At 38.6% G+C, this 21,801-nt stretch overlaps 1 protein-coding gene across 6 annotated transcripts in view; it reads right to left on the bottom strand.

The window, feature by feature from the left end:
- AP4E1 (adaptor related protein complex 4 subunit epsilon 1) overlaps positions 1-21,801 on the bottom strand; it is a 127,789-nt gene that overhangs the window by 93,223 nt on the left and 12,765 nt on the right. For 5 of the 6 annotated variants that reach the window (XM_003420520.4, XM_064295204.1, XM_023539489.2 and 2 more), the window contains 2 exons: positions 21,024-21,145; positions 17,828-17,987 (listed from right to left, as the gene is read on the bottom strand). In XM_003420520.4, coding sequence (XP_003420568.2) covers positions 17,828-17,987; positions 21,024-21,145 — 282 coding nt within the window. Of the gene's footprint in view, positions 1-3,580; positions 3,662-17,827; positions 17,988-21,023; positions 21,146-21,801 lie in introns of those variants that run through there. The other variant, XM_023539490.2, reaches the window with a different exon arrangement.

Here is a 21,801-nt window from a genome sequence, read left to right as displayed (position 1 = left end):
GGGAGGGTGGAAGAGGGACATTAATTAATTAGATAGTAGAGAAGAACTACTTTAGGTGAAGGAAAGACAGCACACAATACAGGGGAGGTCAGCACAATTGGATGAAACCAAAGGCAAAGAAGTTTCCTGAATAAACCGAATTCTTGGAAGGCCAGTGTAGCAGGGGCAGGGGTCTGGGAACCAGGGTTTCAGGGGACATCTAAGTCAACTGGCATAATAAAATCCATTAAGAAAAAATTCTGCATCCCACTTTGAAGAGTGGTGTCTGGGTTATTAAACGCTAGCAAGCGGCCATCTAAGATGCATCAATTTGTCTCAACTAACCTGGATCAAAGGAGAAAGAAGAACGCCAAGGACACAAGGCAATTATGAGCCCAAGAGACAGAAACTGCCACATGGAACAGCGACTACATCATCCTGAGACCAGAAGAACTAGATGGTGCCCGGCTACAACCGATGACTCCCCTGACAGGGAACACAACAGAGAACCCCTGAGGGAGCAGGAGAGCAGTGGGATGCACACCCAAATTCTCATAAGACCAGACTTAATGGTCTGACTGAGACTAGAAGGACCCAGGTGGTCATGGCCCCCAGACCTTCTGTTGGCTCAGGACAGGAACCATTCAGGAAGCCAACTCTTCAGACAGGGATTGGACTGGACAATGGGTTGGAGAGGTATGGTGGTGAGCAGTGAGCTTCTTGGATCAGGTGGACACTTGAGACTATGTTTGCATCTCCTGCCTGGTGGGGTGATGAGAGGGTGGAGAGCATTAGAATCTGGTGAAATGGACAAGAAAAGAGAGAGCGGAGGGAGAGAGTGGGCTGTCTCATTAGGGGGAGAGTAATTGGGAGTTTTTAGCAAGGTATATATGGGTTTTTGTGTGAGAGACTGACTTATTATTTGTGTACGTTCACTTAACGCACAATAAAAATCATTAAAAAAAAAAAAAAAAACACTTTCTATGAAGGATAGGACATCCAGAAAGCAGCTCAATATAAGACATGGAAGATCTAAATGCTGCAATCAAACAACTTGACCTCATAGACATATAAAGAACACTCCACCCAACAGCAGCCACGTATACTTTCTTTTCTAGTACACATGGTACATTCTCTACAATAGACCACATATTAGGTTATAAAGCAAGCCTTAGCAGAATCCAAAAACCGAAATATTACAAACCATCTTCTCTGACCATAAGGCCATAAAAGTGGAAATTGATAACAGAAAAAGCAGGGAAAAGAATTCCAACAGTTCAAAACTAAACAATACCCTGCTCAAAAAAGACTGGATTATAGAAGACATTAAGGATGGAATAAAGAAATTCATAGAATCCAATGAGAATAAAAACACTTCCTATCAGAACCTTTGAGACACAGCGAAAGCAGTGCTCAGAAGTCAATTTATATCAATAAATGTACACATCCAAAAGGAAGAAAGGGCCAAAATTAAAGAATTATCCCTACAACTTGAACAAATAGAAGGGGAGCAACAAAAGAAATCCTTAGGCACCAGAGAAAGCAAATAACAAAAATCGGAGCTGAACAAAATGAAAGAGAAAACAGAACAACAGCTAAAAGAATTAACAAGACCAAAAGCTAGTTCTTTGAAAAAAATCAACAGAATTGATAAACGAATGGCCAAACTAACAAGAGAAAAACAGGACAGGAAGCAAATAACCTGAATAAGAAATAAGTTGGGCGATATTAGAACAGACCAAACTGAAATTAAAAGAATCGTATCAGTTTACTATGAAAAATCGTACTACAACAAATTTGAAAACCTAGAAGAAATGGATGGATTCTTAGAAACACACTACTTACCTAAACTAACACTGAGGTAGGACAACTAAATAGACCTGTAACAAAAGAAGAGATTGAAAAGGTAATCAAAAACCTCCTAACACAAAAAAAGCCCCTGCCGGGAAGGCTTCACTGCAGAGTTCTAGCAAACTTTCAGAGAAGAGTTAACACCACTACTAGGAAAGGTATTTCAAAGCATAAAAGGGTGGAATACTCCCAAACTCATTCTATGAAGCCAGCATATCCCTGATACCAAAACCAGGTAAAGACACCACAAAAAAAGAAAATTACAGACCTATATCCCTCAGGAACTTAGATGCAAAAATCTTCAACAAAATCCTAGCCAATACAATTCAACAACATATCAAAAAAATAATTCACCACGACCAAGTGGGATTCATATCAGGTATGCCGGGATGGTTCAACATGAGAAAAACAATTAATGTAATCCATCATATGAATAAAATGAAAAACAAGAATCACATGGTTTTATCAATTGATGCAGAAAAGGCATTTGACAAAGTTCAACACCCATTCATGATAAAAACTCTCAGCAAAACAGGAAAAGAAGGAAAATTCCTCAACATAATAAAAGGCATTTATACAAAGCCAATAGCCAAGATCATCCTAGATAGAGAGAGTCTGAAAGCATTCCCCTTAAGATTGGGAACCAGACAAAGATGCCCTTTATCACCACTCTTATTCAACATTGCACTGGAGGTCCTAGCCAGAGCAAATAGGCAAGATAAAGAAATACAGGGTATCCAAATTGGCAAGGAAGAAGTAAAAAGTATCTCTATTTGCAGATGACATGATTTTATACACAGAAAACCCTAAGGAATCCTCAAGAAAACTAATGAAACTAAAAGAACAGTTCAGCAGAGCATCGGGATACAAGATAAACATACAAAAATGAGATGGATTCCCCTACAACATTGAAGAGGAAACCACCAAATCAATACCATTTACAGTAGCCCCCAAGGAGATAAAATACTTAGGAATAAATCTTACCAGAGCTGTAAAAGACTTATACAAAGAAAACTACAAAACACATCTGCACAAAACCAAAAGAGACCTACATAAGTGGAAAAACATACCTCACTCATGGATAGGAAGACTTAACATTATAAAAATGTCTATTCTACCAAAAATGATCTATAGATTTAATGCAATTCCAATCCAAATTTCAAAGAAATTTTTTAATGAGATGGAGAACAAATCACCAACGTCATAAGGAAGGGAAAGAGGCCCTGGATAAGTAAAGCATCTCTGAAAAGGAAGAACAAAGTGGGAGGTCTTATGCTACTGGATTTTATAACCTATTATACCGCCACAGTAGTCAAAACAGCCTGGTACTGGTACAATAACAGATACATAGACCAATGGAACAGAATTTAGAATCCAGACATAAATCCATCCACATATGAGCAGCTGATATTTGACAAAGGCTCCAAAGCAGTTAAATCGGGAAAAGATGGTCTGTTTAACAAATGGTGCTGGCGTAACTGGATATCCATGTGGAAAAAAATGAAACAAGAGACATACCTCACTCCATGCACAAAAATGAGCTCAAATTTGATCAAAGACATAAATATAAAATGATAAAGATCATGGAAGAAAAAATAGGGACAACACTAGGAGCCGTAACACATGGCATAAACAGTATACAAAACATTACTAACGATGCATTAGAAAAACTAGACGACTGGGAGCTCCTAGAAATCAAACATCTATGCTCATCCAAAGTCTTCCCCAAAAGAGTAAAAAGGTTACCTACAGACTGGGAAAAAGTTTTTCGCTGTGACATTTCCGGTCAGCGCCTGATCTTGAAAGTCTGTATGATACTGCAAAAACTCAACTACAAAAAAAAAAAAATAATAACCCAACTAAAAAATGGGCAAAAGATATGAATAGACACTTCACTAAAGAAGACATTCAGGTAGCTCACAGATATATGAGGAAATGCTCACGATCACCAGCCATTAGAGAAATGAAAATCAAAACAATAATGAGATTCCATCTCACTCCAACAAGGCTGGCATTAATCCAAAAAACACAAAATAATAAATGTTGGAGAGGCTGTGGAGAGACCGGAACACATATACACTGCTGATCAGAATGTAAAATGGTACAACAACTTTGGATATCGGTTTAGTGCTTCCTTAAAAATCTAGAAATAGAAATACCATATGATCCAGCAATCCCACTCCTTGGAATATATCCTGAAGAAATAAGAGCCCTTACACAAACAGATACGTGCACATTCATGCTCACTGCAGCACTGTTTACAATAGCAAAAAGACGGAAGCAACCAAGGTGCCCATCAAAGGATGAATGGATAAATAAATTATGGTATATTCACATAATGGAATACTAACCCAGTGCCGTCAAGTCAATTCCGACTCATCAATAAAGAACAGTGATGAATCTGTGAAACATTTCATAACATGGAGGAATCTGGAAGGCATTATGCTGAGTGAAATAAAGTCAGCTGCAAAAGGAGAAATATTGTATAATACCACTATTTTAAGAACTAGAGAAACAGTTTAAACAGAGAAGAAAATATCCCTTGATGGTTACGAGGAGGGAGGGAGGGAGGGAGGGTGGGAGAGGGGGGTTCACTAATTAGATAGCAGATAAGAACTACTTTAGGTGACAGGAAAGACAACATACAATACAGGCGAGGTCAGCACAACTAGAGTAAACCAAAAGCAAAGAAGTTTCCTGAGTAAACTGAATGTTTCGAAGGCTAGCTTTGCGGCAGAGGGGAGGGGTTTGGGGACCATGGTTTCAGGGGACATCTAAGTTAACTGGCATAATAAAATCTATTAAGAAAACATTCTGTATCACACTTTGGAGAGTGGCATCTGGGGTCTTAAAACGCCAGCAAGTGGCCATCTAAGATGCATCAATTGGTCTCAACCCACCTGGACCAAAGGAGAATGAAGAACACCAAGGACACAAGGTAATTATAAGCCCAACAGACAGAAAGGGCCACATAAACCAGAGAATACTTCAGCCTGAGGCCAGAAGAACTAGATGGTGCCTGGCTACAACCGATGACTGCCCTGACAGCGAACAGAACGGGGAATCCCTGAGGGAGCAGGAGAGCAGTGGGATGCAGATCCCAAATTCTCATAAAAAAGACCAGACTTAATGGTCTAACTGATACTAGAAGGACCCCGGGGGTCATGGTCCCCAGACCTTCTGTTGGCTCAGGGTAGGAACCATTCCCAAAGCCAACTCTTCAGACAGGGATTGTACTGGACAACGGGATGGAGAGGGATGCTGGTGAGGAGTGAGCTTCTTGGATCAGGTGGACACTTGAGACTATGTTGGCAACTCCTGCCTGGAAGGGAGATGAGAGGGTAGACGGGGTAGAAGCTGGCGAAATGGATACAAAAAGAGAGAGTGGAGGGAGGGATCAGGCTGTCTCATTATGGGGAGAGCACTTGGAAGTATGTAGCAAGGTGTATATAAGTTTTTGTGTGAGAGACTGATTTGATCTGTAAACTTTCACTTAAAGCACAAAAAAAATTAAAAAGATAAAGTTTTACTGGAACACAGCCACACACACTGATTTATGTATTATCTATGGCTGCTTTGAGAAGTTCTTGGGTGGCGTAAATAGTCAAGCACTGGACTACTAACCGAATGGTTGGCAGCTCAAACCCACTTAAAAGTCCTGGCGATCTGCTTCCAAAAAGTCACACCTTTTAAGAGTCTATAGAGTGCAGTTCTATTCTGCACACTGCAGGTTGCCACGATCCAGAACTGACTTGACAACAACTAACAGCAACTGACAACTAACAACAACAACATGGCTGTTTTTGTGCTATGACGACAGAGCTGAGTAACTGCAACAGAGACTGTATGACCTACAAGGCCTAAAATTTTTACTATCTGTACCCTTACCAAGGAGCCCTGGTGGTACAGTGGTTAAGAGCTACAGCTGCTAACCAAAAGGTCAGCAGTTCGAGTCCATCTTGGAAAAGTTACGCGGCAGTTCTACTCTATCCTATAGGGTCGCTATGAGTCGGGAACAGGATTGGTTTTTTGGCTGGACATTTACAAAGTTTGCTGACCTCACAAGTAGAGTATCTTTTCATCATTTATTAACCATTTGTATTTCCTCTTCAGTGGTTTGCCTTTCCATACCTTTTGAACACTTTTCTCTTTAGTTTTTTATCTTGTTCTTACTAATTTACAGAAGCTCTTTGTATATTAGGGGTATTAATCTTTTGTCTATTACACAGGTTGCAAATTTTTTAACCAGGCTGACAAAATACGGGAAAAGGACACTCTAACAAGTGGTACAAATGTATATTGAAAATTACTGTATATGACTTTTTTGAAACGTAGCAATTCTGCTTTGAGGAATTTTTCTGTAAGAATATATGTCAATGACGTATGCAGGCGGGGCCAAGATGGCTGACTACGTAGAAGCTACCTCGGATCCCTCTTGCAACAAAGACTGAGAAAAACAAGTGAATCGACTGCATACATGACAATCTATGAACCCTGACCATCAAACAAAGAACTAAAGAGTTGACCTGAGTGACAGGGGAGCGAAAAGCTGCGCCCTGAAGCAGTCACTGCTTCTGGAACAGGCATCCAGCTCCATAGTCTTGAGCCCTCACGGTTCCCGGGTGCTAAATGACGAGACGGATTGCAGCTAGCTGAGGCAGAGCAGGCACGGGACACAGCCCTAACCACTAGCCCCCTGGGGTAACCTTGGTAGAGACTCAGCCAGCGAAAGCAGGCTGCACAATGACGTGGCTAACGAGAGAACGAGCAACCATGGGGGAGGAGCGATGGTTTTCGGAGCCTGGAGCCACCGTCCGAGTCAGAAAACCTTGCCGCTGGGCTTTGGACTGGGCACAGGGGAGCTGAGCATGGCTTCCTGAGACGGCACAATCATGGGATGCAGCCCTAGCCCCCTGAAGTGACCTCGGGGGAAGCCCAGCCAGCGCATGCAGGCAGCGCAATGATGCAGCTGACAGGAGGAGAAGTCACCAGGAGGCAGCAACTGGTTTTGGAGCCTGGAGTATGGCGTCCCAGCCGGGGAACCTTGGCACTGGGCTTTGGACTGGGAGCGGAGGAGCTGACCACGGCCTCTGAGACAGCACAAGCACAGGAGATGGGTCTGACCCTCAGGGGCAATCTCAAACCAGCCAGCACACACAGGCTACAGGCCCCTTGGGAATCTCAGATAAAACAGTCATCACCAAGCAAGATAAGTAACTTTGTCTACATTGCTCATTGCCACTCTCTCCTATCTGATCCCTCCCTCCCTGCCCCAGGCGGCTTCATTAACATCGGAACTTCCTGGGCCAAGAAGTGAAGTGCTCTGCGGGTGGGGAGGCGGTTTCCTAACCCATTCTCCTGACCTGAGAGAAGGAGCTACTAAAACCCCAAGGACCAAAAAGCCTTCCCTGACTTCCCTAAATTGGAATAACAATACAGAACCAGCTCCATCCAAGCATATGAGATCCACAGACCTTGGCTTTCATCCCTACAGGGAACACAGTGGCTATTATAATAAGAAGGCAATTCTGACAGAGATCTGACTGTAATTGTTTTAGGGGAGCACTGGAAAGGCAAGTTTTCCAAGTCTGGTATCTCTACCTATTAAACAGAGCCCTAACTGATCCACAATGAGGAACTGAGGGCTGAAGCTCCACCCAAACTGCATAGCTACCTGCCAAAGGGGTCTGAGGATACTGACACCTACCAATCTTTAGAGGTACATGCATTGGAGGCCTAAGGTACAGCTACAGAGCCCACCCACCAAAGTGCTTTAGGAATAGAGACAAACCTACCTCACTGGCACTTGGGGGAAGCCTGTCAGCATCCTGCCCCCCATGGAATGTGACCCCCTGCTGCTACTAGAATCTGCTGCACACAACTATCACCACTACACCTCTAAGCGGATAGGTGAGTCTACCCCACACACTTGGTGACCCAAAATCAGATTCTACTCAAGAATAGTGAATGGGCTCTTAGGGTTGTATTTCCGGTAACGGCCCAAAACAGCTGGTAAGAGGACATAAGTGATTCAAAGGCTACAACAATCAAGACAGCATAATCTAGTAGCCCATCTGCGTATATTGAAAGAAAACAAAACAAGATAAGACTCAGTGAGCAAATATAAAATAAATCATTACAATATCTTATACATGGCTCGGAGACAGCAGTCGATATCAAACCACATAAAAAAGCAGACCATGATTGCTTCTACAACTCCCCAAACTAAAGAATCAAATGAAGATACAATCATGGAATTGCCAGATGCAGAATATAAAAAACTAATACACAGAATGCTTCAAGACATCAGGGATGACCTCAGAAATGAAATAAGGCAATCTACAGAAAAAGCCAAGGAACACACTGATAAAGCAGTTGAAGAAATCAAAAAGATTATTCAAGAACATAGTGGAAAAATTAATAAGCTGCAACAATCCATAGAGAGACAGCATTCAGAAATCCAAAAGATTAACAATAAAATTACAGAATTAGAAAACTCAATAGGAAGTCAGAGGAGCAGAATCGAGCAATTGGAATGCAGAGTGGGGGACTTGGAGGATAAGGCAATTGACACCAATATAGTTGAAGAAAAATCAGATAAAAGAATTTAAAAAATGAAGAAACCCTAAGAATCATGTGGGACTCTATCAAGAAGAATAACTTGCGTGTGATTGGAGTTCCAGAACAGGGAGGGATAACAAAAACTACAGAGAGAATAGTTGAAGATTTGTTGGCCAGAAAACTTCCCTGACATCATGAAAGACAAAAGGATATCTATTCAAGATGCTCATCGAACCCCATTTAAGATTGATCCAAAAAGAAAATCACCAAGGCATTTGATCATCAAACTTGCCAAAACCAAAGATAAAGAGAAAATTTTAAAAGCAGCGAGGGAAAAGAAAATCTCCTACAAAGGAGAATCAATAAGAATAAGTTCAGACTACTCAGCACAAACCATGCAGTCAAGAAGGCAATGGGATGACATATGTACAGCACTGAAGAAGAAAAACTGCCAGCCAAGGATCATACATCCAGCAAAACTCTCTCTGAAATATGAAGGTGAAATTAAAACATTTACACATAAACACAAGCTTAGAGAATTTGCAAAAACCAAACCAAAGCTACAAGAAATACTAAAGGAAATTGTTTGGTCAGAAAATCAATAACATCAGATACCAACACAACACAAGGTCACAGAACAGAACATCCTGATATTAACTCAAATAAGCAAATCACAAAAACAAATTAAGATTAATTTTAAAAAGAAAAAAATGCTCGAAACAGGAAATCATTGAACTCATTATGTAAAAGATCACAATAATCAAAAAGAGAGACTAAATACAGGAGGCATAGAACTGCCATATGGAGAGGAAAACAAGGCGATATAGGACAATACAAGTTAGGTTTTTACTTAGAAAAATAGGGGTAAATATTAAGGTAATCACAAAGAGGTCTAACAATTCCATAACCCAAAATAAAAACCAAGAAAAGCATAACGACTCAGCAAACATAAATTCGACTACTATGAAAATGAGGAACACACAATTTACAAAGAAAAACATCTCAGCACAAAAAAGTAAGTGGAAAAATGAAATTCTCAACAACACACACAAAAAGGCATCAAATTGATAGTACTAAACACATACTTCTCTATAATTACACTGAATGTAAATGGGCTAAATGCACCAATAAAGAGACAAAGAGTCTCAGACTGGATAAAGAAACACAATCCGTCTACATGCTGCCTACAAGAGACACGCCTTAGACTTAGAGACACAAAAAAACTAAAACTCAAAGGATGGAAAAAAAATATATCAAGCAAACAACAAGCAAAAAAGAGCAGGAGTAGCAATATTAATTTCTGACAAAATAGACTTCAAAGTTAAATCCACCACAAAGGATAAAGGAGGACACTACATAATGATTAAAGGGACAATTGATCAGGAAGACATAACCATATTAAATATTTATGCACCCAATGACAGGGCTGCAAGATACATAAATCAAACTTTAACAGAACTGAAAAGTGAGATTGACACTTTCACAATTATAGTAGGAGACCTCAACACACCACTTTCGGAGGATGACAGGACTTCCAGTAAGAAGCTCAACAGAGACACGGAAGACCTAATTGCTACTATCAACCAACTTAACCTCATACACCTATGCAGATCACTCCACCCAACAGCTGCAAAGTATACTTTTTTTCCTAGTGCACATGGAACATTCTCTAGAATAGATCACATATTAGGTCATAAAACAAACCTTTGCAGAATCCAAAACATTGAAATATTACAAAGCATCTTCTCAGACCACAAGGCCATAAAAGTGGAAATCAATAACAGAAAAATTAGGGAAAAGAAATCAAATACTTGGAAACTGAACAAATACCCTGCTCAAAAAAGACTGGGTTATAGAAGACATTAAGGAGGCAATAAAGAAATTCATAGAATGCAACAAGAATGAAAACACTTCCTTTCAAAACCTCTGGGACACAGCAAATGCAGTGCTCAGAGGTCAATTTATATTGATAAATGCACACATTCATAAAGAAGAAAGAGCCAAAAGCAAAGAACTGTCCCTACAACTTGAACAAATAGAAAGCGAGCAACAAAAGAATCCATCAGGCACCAGAAGAAAACAAATAATAAAAATTAGAGCTGAACTAAATGAAATAGAGAACAGTAAGAATTAACAAAGCCAAAAGCCGGTTCTTTGAAAAAATTAACAAAATTGATTGGCCAGATTGACTAAAGAAATACAGAAAACAACCTGAATAAGAGACGAGATGGGCCATATCACAACAGATCCAACTGAAATTACAAGAATCATATCACATTATTACGAAAAATTGTACTCTAACAAATTTGCAAACCTAGAAGAAATGGATGAATTCCTAGAAAAACACTACCTACCTAAACTAACACAATCAGAAGTAGAACAACTAAATAGACCCATAACAAAAGAAGAGATTGAAAAGGTAATCAAAAAACTCCCAACAAAAAAAAAACCCTGGCCCGGACGGCTTCACTGCAGAGTTCTACCAAACCTGAAGAGAAGAGTTAACACCACTACTACTAAAGGTATTTCAAAGCATAGAAAATGATGGAATACTACCTAACTCATTCTATGAGAGCACCATATCCCTGATACCAAAACCAGGAAAAGACATCACAAAAAAAGAAAATTACAGACCTATATCCCTCATGAACATAGATGCAAAAATCCTCAACAAAATTCTAGCCAATAGAATTCAACAACATATCAAAAAAATAATCCACCACGACCAAGTGGGATTTATACCAGGTATGCAAGGTTATATGCAAGTGAGATTTACACCAGGTATGCAAGGTTGGTTCAATATTAGAAAAACCATTAATGTAATCCACCGTATAAATAAAAGACAAAAACCACATGATCTTATCAATTGATGCAGAAAAGGCATTTGACAAAGTCCAACGCCCATTCATGATAAAAACTCTCAGCAAAATAGGAACTGAAGGAAAATTCCTCAACATAATAAAGGGCATCTATACAAAGCCAACAGCCAACATCATTCTAAATGGAGAGAGCCTGAAAGCACTTCCCTTGAGAACGGGAACCAGACAAGGATGCCCTTTATCACCGCTCTTATTCAACATTGTGCTAGAGGTCCTAGCCAGAGCAATTAGGCTAGACAAAGAAATAAAGGGCATCCCGATTGGCAAGGAAGAAGTCAAATTATCTCTATTTGCAGATGACATGATCTTATACACAGAAAACCCTAAGGAATCCTCCAGAAAACTACTGAAACTAATAGAAGAGTTCAGCAGAATCTCAGGTTACAAGATAAACATACAAAAATCACTTGCATTCCTCTACATCAATATAAAGAACATCAAAGAAAATCACCAAATCAATACCATTCACAGTAGCCCCCAAGAAGATAAAATACTTAGGAATAAATCTTACCAAATATGTAAAAGACGTATACAAAGAAAACTACAAAGTACTAGTGCAAGAAACTAAAAGGGACCTACATAAGTGGAAAAACGTACTTTGCTCATGGATAGGAAGACTTGACATAGTAAAAATGTCTATTCTACCAAAAGCCATCTATACATACAATACACTTCCGATCCAAATTCCAATGACATTTTTTAAAGTGATGGAGAAACAAATCACCAACTTCATATGGAAGGGAAAGAAGCCTCGGATAAGTAAAGCATTACTGAAAAAGAAGAAGAAAGTAGGAGGCCTCACTCTACCTGATTTTAGAACATATTATACAACCACAGTAGTCAAAACAGCCTGGTACTGGTACAACAGGCACATAGACCAATGCAACAGAATTGAGAACCCAAATATAAATCCATCCTCATATGAGCAGCTGATATTTGACAAAGGCCCAGTGTCAGTTAATTGGGGAAAAGATAGCCTTTTTAACAAATGGTGCTGGCGTAACTGGACATCCATTTGCAAAAAAATGAAACAGGACCCATACCTCACACCATGCACAAAAACTAACTCCAAGTGGATCAAAGACCTAAACATAAAGACTAAAATGATAAAGATCCTGGAAGAAAAAAAAGGGATAACATTAGGAGCCCTAATACAAGGCATAAACAGAATACAAAACATTACTAAAAATGACGAAGAGAAACCAGATAACTGGGAGCTCCTAAAAATCAAACACCTATGCTCATCTAAAGACTTCACCAAAAGAGTAAAAAGACCACCTACAGACTGGGAAAAAATTTTCAGCTATGACATCTCTGAGCAGTGCCTCATATCTAAAATCTATATGATTCTGTTAAAACTCAACCACAAAAACACAAACAACCCAATCAAAAAGTGGGCAAAGGATATGAACACGCACTTCACTAAAGAAGATATTCAGGCAGTTAACAGACACATGAGAAAATGCCATGATCATTAGCCATTAGAGAAATGCAAATTAAAACTACGATGAGATTCCATCTTACTCCAACAAGGCTAGCATTAATCCAAAAAACACAAAGTAATAAATGTTGGAGGGGCTGCGGAGAGACTGGAACTCTTATATGCTGCTGGTGGGAATTTAAATTGGTACAACCCCTTTGGAAATCTATCTGGCGTTTTCTTAAAAAGTCAGAAATAGAACTACCATAAAAAAAATAATAAAAAAAAAACTACCATACAACCCAGAAATCCCACTCCTCAGAATATATCCAAGAGAAATAAGAGCCTTTACATGAACAGATATATGCACACCCATGTTCACTGCAGCACTGTTTACAATAGCAAAAAGATGGAAGCAACCAAGGTGTCTATCAACAGATGAATGGATAAATAAATTATGGTATATTCACATAATGGAATACTACGCATCAATAAAGAACAGTGAGGAATCTGTGAAACATTTCGTAACATGGAGGAACCTGGAAGGCATTATGCTGAGTGAAATCAGTCAGATGCAAAAGGACAAATGTTGTATAAGACCACTATTATAAGATCTTGAGAAATAGTTTAAACTGAGAAGAACACATTCTTTTGTGGTTAGCAGATGGGGGAGGGAAGGAGGGTAGGAGAGAGTTATTTACTGATTAGATAGTAGATAAGAACTATTTTAGGTAAAGGGAAGGACAATACTCAATACAGGGAAGGTCAGCTCAACCGGACTGGACCAAAAGCAAAGAAATTTCCTGGATAAACTGAATGCTTCAAAGGTCAGCAGAGCAAGGGCGGGGGTTTGGGGACTATGGCTTCAGGGGACATCTAAGTCAACTGGCAAATAAATTCTATTAAGAAAACATTCTGCATCCCACTTTGACGTGTGGCTTCTGGGGTCTTAAATGCTAATAAGCAGCCATCTAAGATGCATCAATTGGTCTCAACCCACTTGGATCAAAGGAGCATGAAGAACACCAAGGTCACAAGACAATTATGAGCCCAAGAGACAGAAAGGGCCACATGAACTAGAGACTTACATCATCCTGGGACCAGAAGAACTAGATGGTACCTGGCCATAACCGATGACTGCCCTGACAGGGAGCACAACAGAGAACCCCTGAGGCAGCAGGAAAATAATGGGATGCAGACCCCAAATTCTCATAAAAAGACCAGACTTAATGGTGTGACTGAGACTAGGAGAATCCCGGCAGTCATGGTCCCCAAACGTTCTGTTGGCTCAGGACAGGAACCATTCCCGAAGACAACTCATCAGACATGGAATGGACTGGACAATGAGTTGGAGAGAGATGCTGATGAGGGTTGACACTTGAGACTGTGTTGGCATCTCCTGTCTGGAGGGGAGATGGGAGGGTAGAGAGGGTTAGAAACTGGCAAAATTGTCACAAAAGGAGAGACTGGAAGGAGGGAGCGGGCTGACTCATTAGGGGGAGAGTAAATGGGAGTATGTAATAAGGTGTATATAAGTTTATATGTGAGAGACTGACTTGATTTGTAAACTTGCACTTAAAGCACAATAAAAATTATTTAAAAAAAAAAAAAAGTATATATGCCAAGAAAAACCAAAAAAACCAAACCTGTTGCCATTGAGTCGATTCTGATTCATAGCAACCCTATAGGACAAAGTAGAACTAACCCATAGAGTTTCCAAGGAGCTCCTGGTGGATTCAAACTGCTTGACCTTTTGGCTAGCAGCCATAGTTGTTTAACACTATACCACCAGGGTTTCCATATGCCAAGAGAACAGTGAAATATGTACAAGGGTATTTACTGTAGACCTCTAATAGAAAAATAAGAGTTATACATGTGAATGTATACATAAATGTGTACATATGTATATATAAATTATACAAACATACACACTTAAATTACAGATCTGTAGCAGAAAGCTAATTAGAATTAATAAGGCTAAACAAATTTATACCAAATCAAAATGCCAATTCATAAGATTAAATACATCTATACCAACATTAACTAACAAAGGACGTGTACTTCAAAGGTTTTTTTTTTTTTTAACTTCTCTTAAGCATGGTAGATTGACTATGCAAGTTTATCCCCCTCCCCAACAAACCTGATGAAACTGAAAATAAAGAAATTGTTTCAAAGAAGGTATCAGTCCACGAGAACAGAAAGAATGAGAATGGAGACAAAACAGTGAGTCAAAGATTTCAACATATTCGTGGAAAAAGAAAAGGAGCCCTGGTGGAGCGGCAGTTGAGTACTCAACTGCTAACCAAGAAGTCAGCAGTTTGAACCCACCAGCTGCTCCATGGGAGAAAGATGTTGCAACTTGCTTCCGTAAAGGTTACAGCCCTAGAAACCTTATGGGGCAGCTCTGCTCTGTCCTACAAGGTCGCTGAGTCAGAATCGACTTGACACAACAGGTTTGGATGGGTAGAAGAAGGAAAATGCAAGATCAGTAAGTGAGTAGGAGAACAAAGGAAGCTACAGCCTCAGTACCTGCAGAGTGGAGCTAGGACGTGAGCTAATCTGCCTTGCAGAAATCCTGCGGCACAACACTTGGAAGAACTAGGTACTGGAAAAGATCAGATATGGGGCTAGAAAACAAGGGGGTTAGTTGAAAGTATGTGTACAGTGTGGCTAGATCACCAAGATTTCTTTCCCAACTGTGCAGAGGCAAGTGACTTCCCTTCCCTTGCCCCCTGCCCCTCCCTCCACTTCAGAAGACAGGAGGATTATTGCTTGGAGAAAATGAACTAGAGAGATTCCAAATATGGGAATACAAAGTGCAGGGAGTGGCAAGAGAAAGCTACCAGACTCAAAACCGGAAGATTCAATTAAAACCCTATAGGATGAGATTCCCAGCTCCCTTCTCCTGCCTGGTTCCCACATGGTAGGCAGCCAGGCTTGAAGTTCCTCAAGCAGGAGACTGGATAATCCTTTTCTAAAACATGGTCTCAGAGAAAGAACCTACAGCCAAATGTCTATACAATGACAAGGCCTGCTTGTCTTCCAATCACTCTACAGTACAGTCAATCAGTCTACTGACCCTTGCCCAAGCACACAAAGCTTCCAGTCAGCTTTCTAATCACTCATTCTTAAAAACAAAAGGACAGCCAACCATCACCAGTCAAGGTAACATTGCAATGTCAAAAAAGGTAACTACAATAAACAGAAAAAAGGAACACAAGAGGAAAGTAAGACAATGCAGGTAGAAGACTTCAAATCATCTCAGAGAAACAGAGTAAACTATATTTCTGAAATAAGGATTCTATTTAAAAAATTTAAAAACACACAAAAGAGCAGAGTAATAAAAAAAAGCACTCTTAGAAAATAAAAATACAGCAAAATTCAAAATTCATGTCAAAGGTTGATAAAATTGAGGAAAAAGATAAATATTAGGAAAAAAATAAGAAAATTAAAAGACGAATTCAGAGGTCTAACAGCAAACTTGTAGCAGTGACTGAAAGAGGAAACCAAAAAAAAAAGGGAGCAGGGGAGAAGGGGGGAATCACCCAAGAAATAATGCAAGATCATTTCTTAGAACTGAAGAACCTGAGTTTCTATTGAAAGGGCCCATGAAAATCACCAGGATAAAAGATCCTATAAGCTTCCAAAGAGAAAAAGAGCAGCTTCAAATAAAAAAACAAAAATCAGAATGTCATAAAAACTTCTTACTACCATCAATGGAAGTCATAAGACAGTGGAGCAAAGCCTTCAAAATTCTGAAGAAAAATGATTTTACATAGGACTCTACAGTCAAACTATCAATAAAGTATAAGAGAAGAATAAACATATATTTGCACATGCCATGGCTCAAAATATTTACTTTCCAAAAACGTTTTCTTAGGATACACTTCATCAAAATGAGGGTGTGCACCAAGAAACAGGAAAGCATAAAACTGAGGAATTGGATGCCAACATAAAAAAATGGTCATGTCCCAGGTGTAAGGAGTGTGCCACCTGTCCTAGACAGCAACAATGAGACTGGGGCAGAAGATTGGAGGGCCTAATGGGGAGCAGTAGAGACAGAATAGAGAGGTCATCCATGTGGAAAAATAACTACTAGGAACTGCAAAGATCTGCTGAAAATTGAAGGGAAAAAAATCAATAGCAGGTACACAGATAACTAAGCAAATAAAAAACGAAGCAATTATTAACAGCAGGAAAAACAGAATATTGTAAAGGAAAAAAGAAATCATAATTAGCTCACAGTACATAATATTTACAAAGATTCAGCAACACAAACTCTGGCTTAACTCTCTCACTACCAACAATTATGATAACAGCAAAAGGCACTGGAAGTGGCTGCCTATGGGAAACAGAACAGTGACAGACCGGGGGGGATGGAAAGAGTAGGCAGATACAGGGGATTACTGTTCTTCAATAAGTCCTTTAGTATTTTTTCCAACTATTTGTATCTATTATATGATAAAACAAAAATTATTTTTAAAATTATAAAAGAAGAGTTTGCTAATCCAAATGAATTTTTCATTGGTATAATAAGCATAAGGGCACCTTTCAAGTACTGTCTGCCCGTTCCTGTTGCAGTGACTAAGAGCTCGGCTGCCAACCAAGAGGTCAGCAGTTCGAATCCACCAGCCACTCCTTGAAAACCCTATGGGGCAGTTCTACTCTGCCCTATAGGGTCACCATGAGTCGGCATCTACACTACAGCAACGGGTTTGGGTTTTTTTTTGGTTTTGTCTATTCCTAACCATTCAACCCACTTTCCTCGACTGACATAGTATCAATGTGATGAGTTACACGGCATATATATACCTTGCACAACCCCGAACATCTTTCCTCACCTCTACAAGCTGTTGTGCACATAAAGCACTTATCTGCAAACTTAAATCACCTTCCATAGTCACTATCTTTCCATGCTTCCTCTGTAACATGGAAAAATTTTAGGCATCTAAAAAAAAAATGGTTGGTTCTAAACAACTCTTTATTATCAATAATTTGCAAAAATTACTATATTAAAGAGTCAACAATTAAAATTTTAAATGTTAACTAAGCATTTTACTGAAAGGTTTTTTTTTAATTCCATACTAACATTTTTCTAATGGTAATTTCTCAGCGCCTGCTGAAATTTTCAACTTACCTTAATCATCCTAAGGTATATGTGCAAGGAGGCAGCCATGACCCCAACATCTCTGTCACAAAGTGCTTTCCGAAATTTAATATGAATATGCTGTACTTGGTTGGGAGCAATGACATGGAATTTGTACAGTGCCAGAACAGCTTTTCTTCGTATGATCTCCCTAAAGATAAAAAATGGATTTAACAAGCCAATTTCAATCATTAGGTATTTAGTTTAAAAAATCATGGGCCAGATGAATTCAAAGTATCAGCCACTACCTTATGATCTAAAAAAAGAATACACATTTATCATTAATTTCATTATTCTAATACAGCACACTGTATAAAGTAGCTATCTCTAAAGAGGTAAGATTACAAGACACTTGAACTATCCATCTGATATATTCCTGCAGTTATGGGAAAATTTTTTTAACAAGCATATCTTACTTTTGAAATCAGAAAAAAAAGAAGATAAACATGTAAGTATTTTTTTAATTTCCTAATACCATTCTTGAAAGCCTTATCTCTAGAAACAGGAAGAAAAAAAAAAACGAACAAATTTAAGTTAGTAATAGGTCATTTCAGCTAGTAATATTAGAGTCGCATTTTTTCTGGACTGGGTTATTAATATTAAAAGTCTCTTTTACATCTTCATTCAAAGTAGTAGCTTTTAACATTAATTTTTTTAATATCATAAGCAAGCATACCCCAAATATGTCCTAAAGCCCCTTACTTTGGAGGCACATGGAAAAAAACAATGTTACCCCTCTCCCTGCCTAACTCATCCCTGTTTCAAAAACTTCATAACAAGGAAGAAGTAAGCACACACTAGTCTCACACTTCATCTGTAATAGTGTCTAGTACACAGAAGTAAAGTAAAAGAAGTGTTATCCTATGGCCAGAGTGTAGTTTCCAAGCCGTGTTCCTCGTTACTCTCCCTTATGCCTGTTTCTTACTTCTCTCTTATGTGCACTCTATGCTGGTACCGCTGAAACAACAAACATTACATTAGTGTGGTGTTTACTTTTAGGGATCCTTTTTTTTTAATATATACTTCTCTTACCCAAATTCACAGAAAATCAAAATTCAGTTTACTCAACGCAATCCTGTTAAACTGATGAACAATACCCTTTATAAGATTTCTGATGAATGGGCATCCAGCTTCTGCTAAAATTCTATTAAAAAGCAACTCCCAATCTCCCTAGGCAAACTATTCCAATAGAAAATTCTTTTCACATAAAAATATAAGCAGATTAGAGTCAGATTTGCCATTGTATGGTAATTACAAGCTACATCCCAATGAACTGTCATTGGATGCTAATCAATATTAAACAGTAGGTAAATGAGGCAAGGAAAAAAAGAGTACAAACTCTGAATAGGCTCAGGAATCCCCAGGCCTGGCCCAAAATGGCAGTACTATACCAGACATCAGGGGACCTGGGTTCTGGCTTGCTGAGATACAGCTAGGGATTTAAAAGCTGAGTCCAAGCCATGTCTCACATCCTCTGTGTGACAGTTACTGGTCTAACTGCAGCTCTGTCCCATATTCTTTAGCCCCTTCTTAGCATGAAGTTGGGTATAGCTCTAACTGCAGAAGCAGAGTTTCAAAAAGTCTGAACTCCAGGCAGAAGACAGGAGAGGCCAGGATGGATCATAGGAGATGGGAGGCAGAGGAAAGGCCCTCTGAAGAATTTCTACAAAGGGTCAGTCAGTGTATCACCACACAAGAGTGGTGGTAAGAAAAAATTATCAAAAATATGTTGCTGCTATGATCAGATGGAAACCCTAGGGGCATAGTGGTTAAGAGCTACAGCTGCTAACCAAGAGGCTGGCATTCCGAATCTACCAGGTGCTCCTTGGAAACTCTATGGAGCAGTTCTACCCTGTCCTATAGGGTCGCTAATGAGTCAGAATTGACTCAATGGCAATGTGGTTTTTTATTATCAGATAAGCCTATAATTACCTAAGAAAAGGAAGTATTTGCTTTCCAAGAATTGTCTATACCCATCCTTTGTTCTAAACACAGATTTGACATAAACAAAACATAAAAAGTATTAAAAATCTCTTAATTTATTCGATAATTCTTAGTAAAAACTATCATTTTAGCTGGAAGATTCATGGCCCAAAGTTTCTTAAAGAATACAAGCTATAAGAAGACATTTTACATTCTTAGAACATTAAAAATACTAACTTGAAGAAGCATATGAATTAAAGAAACGTGGCATGAATAACAAAAAAAAACCTTTATCAAGAATGTATATATAACTAAAATATTACAGTCACAGAAGAAAAATGGAAAATGACTGCAAAGTCATTCCTAGCTTTAAAGTTATAAGGCTAAGGGGCTTGGTCAAAACAAAATAATTCCAAATATGGTCAGAAAATAAAATAATACAAGTATGGTGAAAAAGCAAGTCAAGCTGATAAGGACATAGTTAAGGAATCTTAGAAAAGAAGTTTAGCAAAATACTACAAGCTAACATCTAACATCTATTTCTCATGAGTCGGAGTCAACTCGACGGCAGTAGGTCTGGTTTTTTTTTTTGGTTTAATTTCTATTTAGATATAGTCTGCTACAAAATAGAATTTGAACACTGTGGTTTTGATATCAAAGCATCTTGCCAAAACTTTGCATTTGTAGAACTTGAACCATTTCCAAACGTTTTCCATTATTCCATGTTATCCTCAAAACAACTTTGTGAGAAGAATTAAGGATCTTCAACCAACTGCTCGTAGCCAAGGGAAAAACAGGACCACTGCTCGTTAGTGGTAGAACTGGGAGGAAAGCCAAGGATTCCTGATACTAAGCCTCATTGTCTCTCATTTTAACTTTAGAAAGCTGACTAACATGTTTCCAAACCCACATAAAAATAAAGGGCATTCCTATCTGGGATTTCTGCATTGTATCTGGCAGTCAGAAAATATTCTCTACCCTGATAGCATTAAGTTAAAATATAATAAAGTTTCAAGTATAAATTTCTGTTTTGAAATACATGGTGTCGAGTTGATTCCAACTCATAGCAACCGTACAGGACAGACTGAAACTCCTCCATAGGGTTTCCAGGGCTGTAAATCTTTACAGAAGCAGACTGCCACAACCTTCTCCCGCCGAGCAGCTGGTGGATTCGAACCGCCAATCTTTTGGTTAGCAGCCAAGCATTTAACCACTGCACCACCAGGGCTCCTTGTAGGTACCTATCCAAAAAGAATTTACTTACTTAGAATGTTGCAGTTTTTCTTCTATTAACGGAAGAACAGCTGGAATCATTTCTCGAGGAAAGATCTGGCTGACGACAGTAAGTGCCATACATACTTCTACTAAGTTAGTACTCTGCAAGTCCTGACATAATTATTAAGCAAAGAAAACATTCAGTATAAATTTTGAAACCAAGGACGGCTCAACAACACAATGGTCCTATATACTTGGCAGTGTTCTACTAACTTTATAATTAATTTGTACATTCAGGGTTACCTACATATTTTCTAGGAATGTCCCTATTTGCTTCATTTGTCTTAAAAAAGTCAACAGACAAATATAGCCAAAAAGCAGTTAACACAAAATGAAATTGTACTTCTGATACTGGCCAAAGTAGTTTACTTTATTACAGCCTTTAAAACTTTTCTATACCAATAATGAAACAATTTAATAAATTTTTCTTGTTAATCAGCCATAATATGAATGGAAGCTTAAAAGGAAGTAATGTCAGAATATACACTATAAAATGCAAGCATTCATATATACTTATACGTGCACATAGTTTATAAATAATTCTAATAAAATCTGAAAATGTGTTTTTTAAAGTTTAAAAAAAAACTTAAGCTCATTAGTTTGGTATATTGATTTAAAAATCAGAAAGCACTATACTGTACTATGATACACAAAACACTATAGTATACTACACACACACATCAAAAGATTGCCAAAGACAAACAGGAAAAGCTCAACCACTCGATTTATAACTCATTAGCAATTCTGATAAAAAGTTTAGCAAAAAA

The sequence above is a fragment of the Loxodonta africana genome, chromosome 12, assembly GCF_030014295.1.
Source record: "Loxodonta africana isolate mLoxAfr1 chromosome 12, mLoxAfr1.hap2, whole genome shotgun sequence".
In the NCBI taxonomy this organism is placed as follows: domain Eukaryota; kingdom Metazoa; phylum Chordata; class Mammalia; order Proboscidea; family Elephantidae; genus Loxodonta; species Loxodonta africana.
Note: the sequence above shows the minus strand (reverse complement) of the source record. Positions and strands in the feature narration are given on the sequence as shown.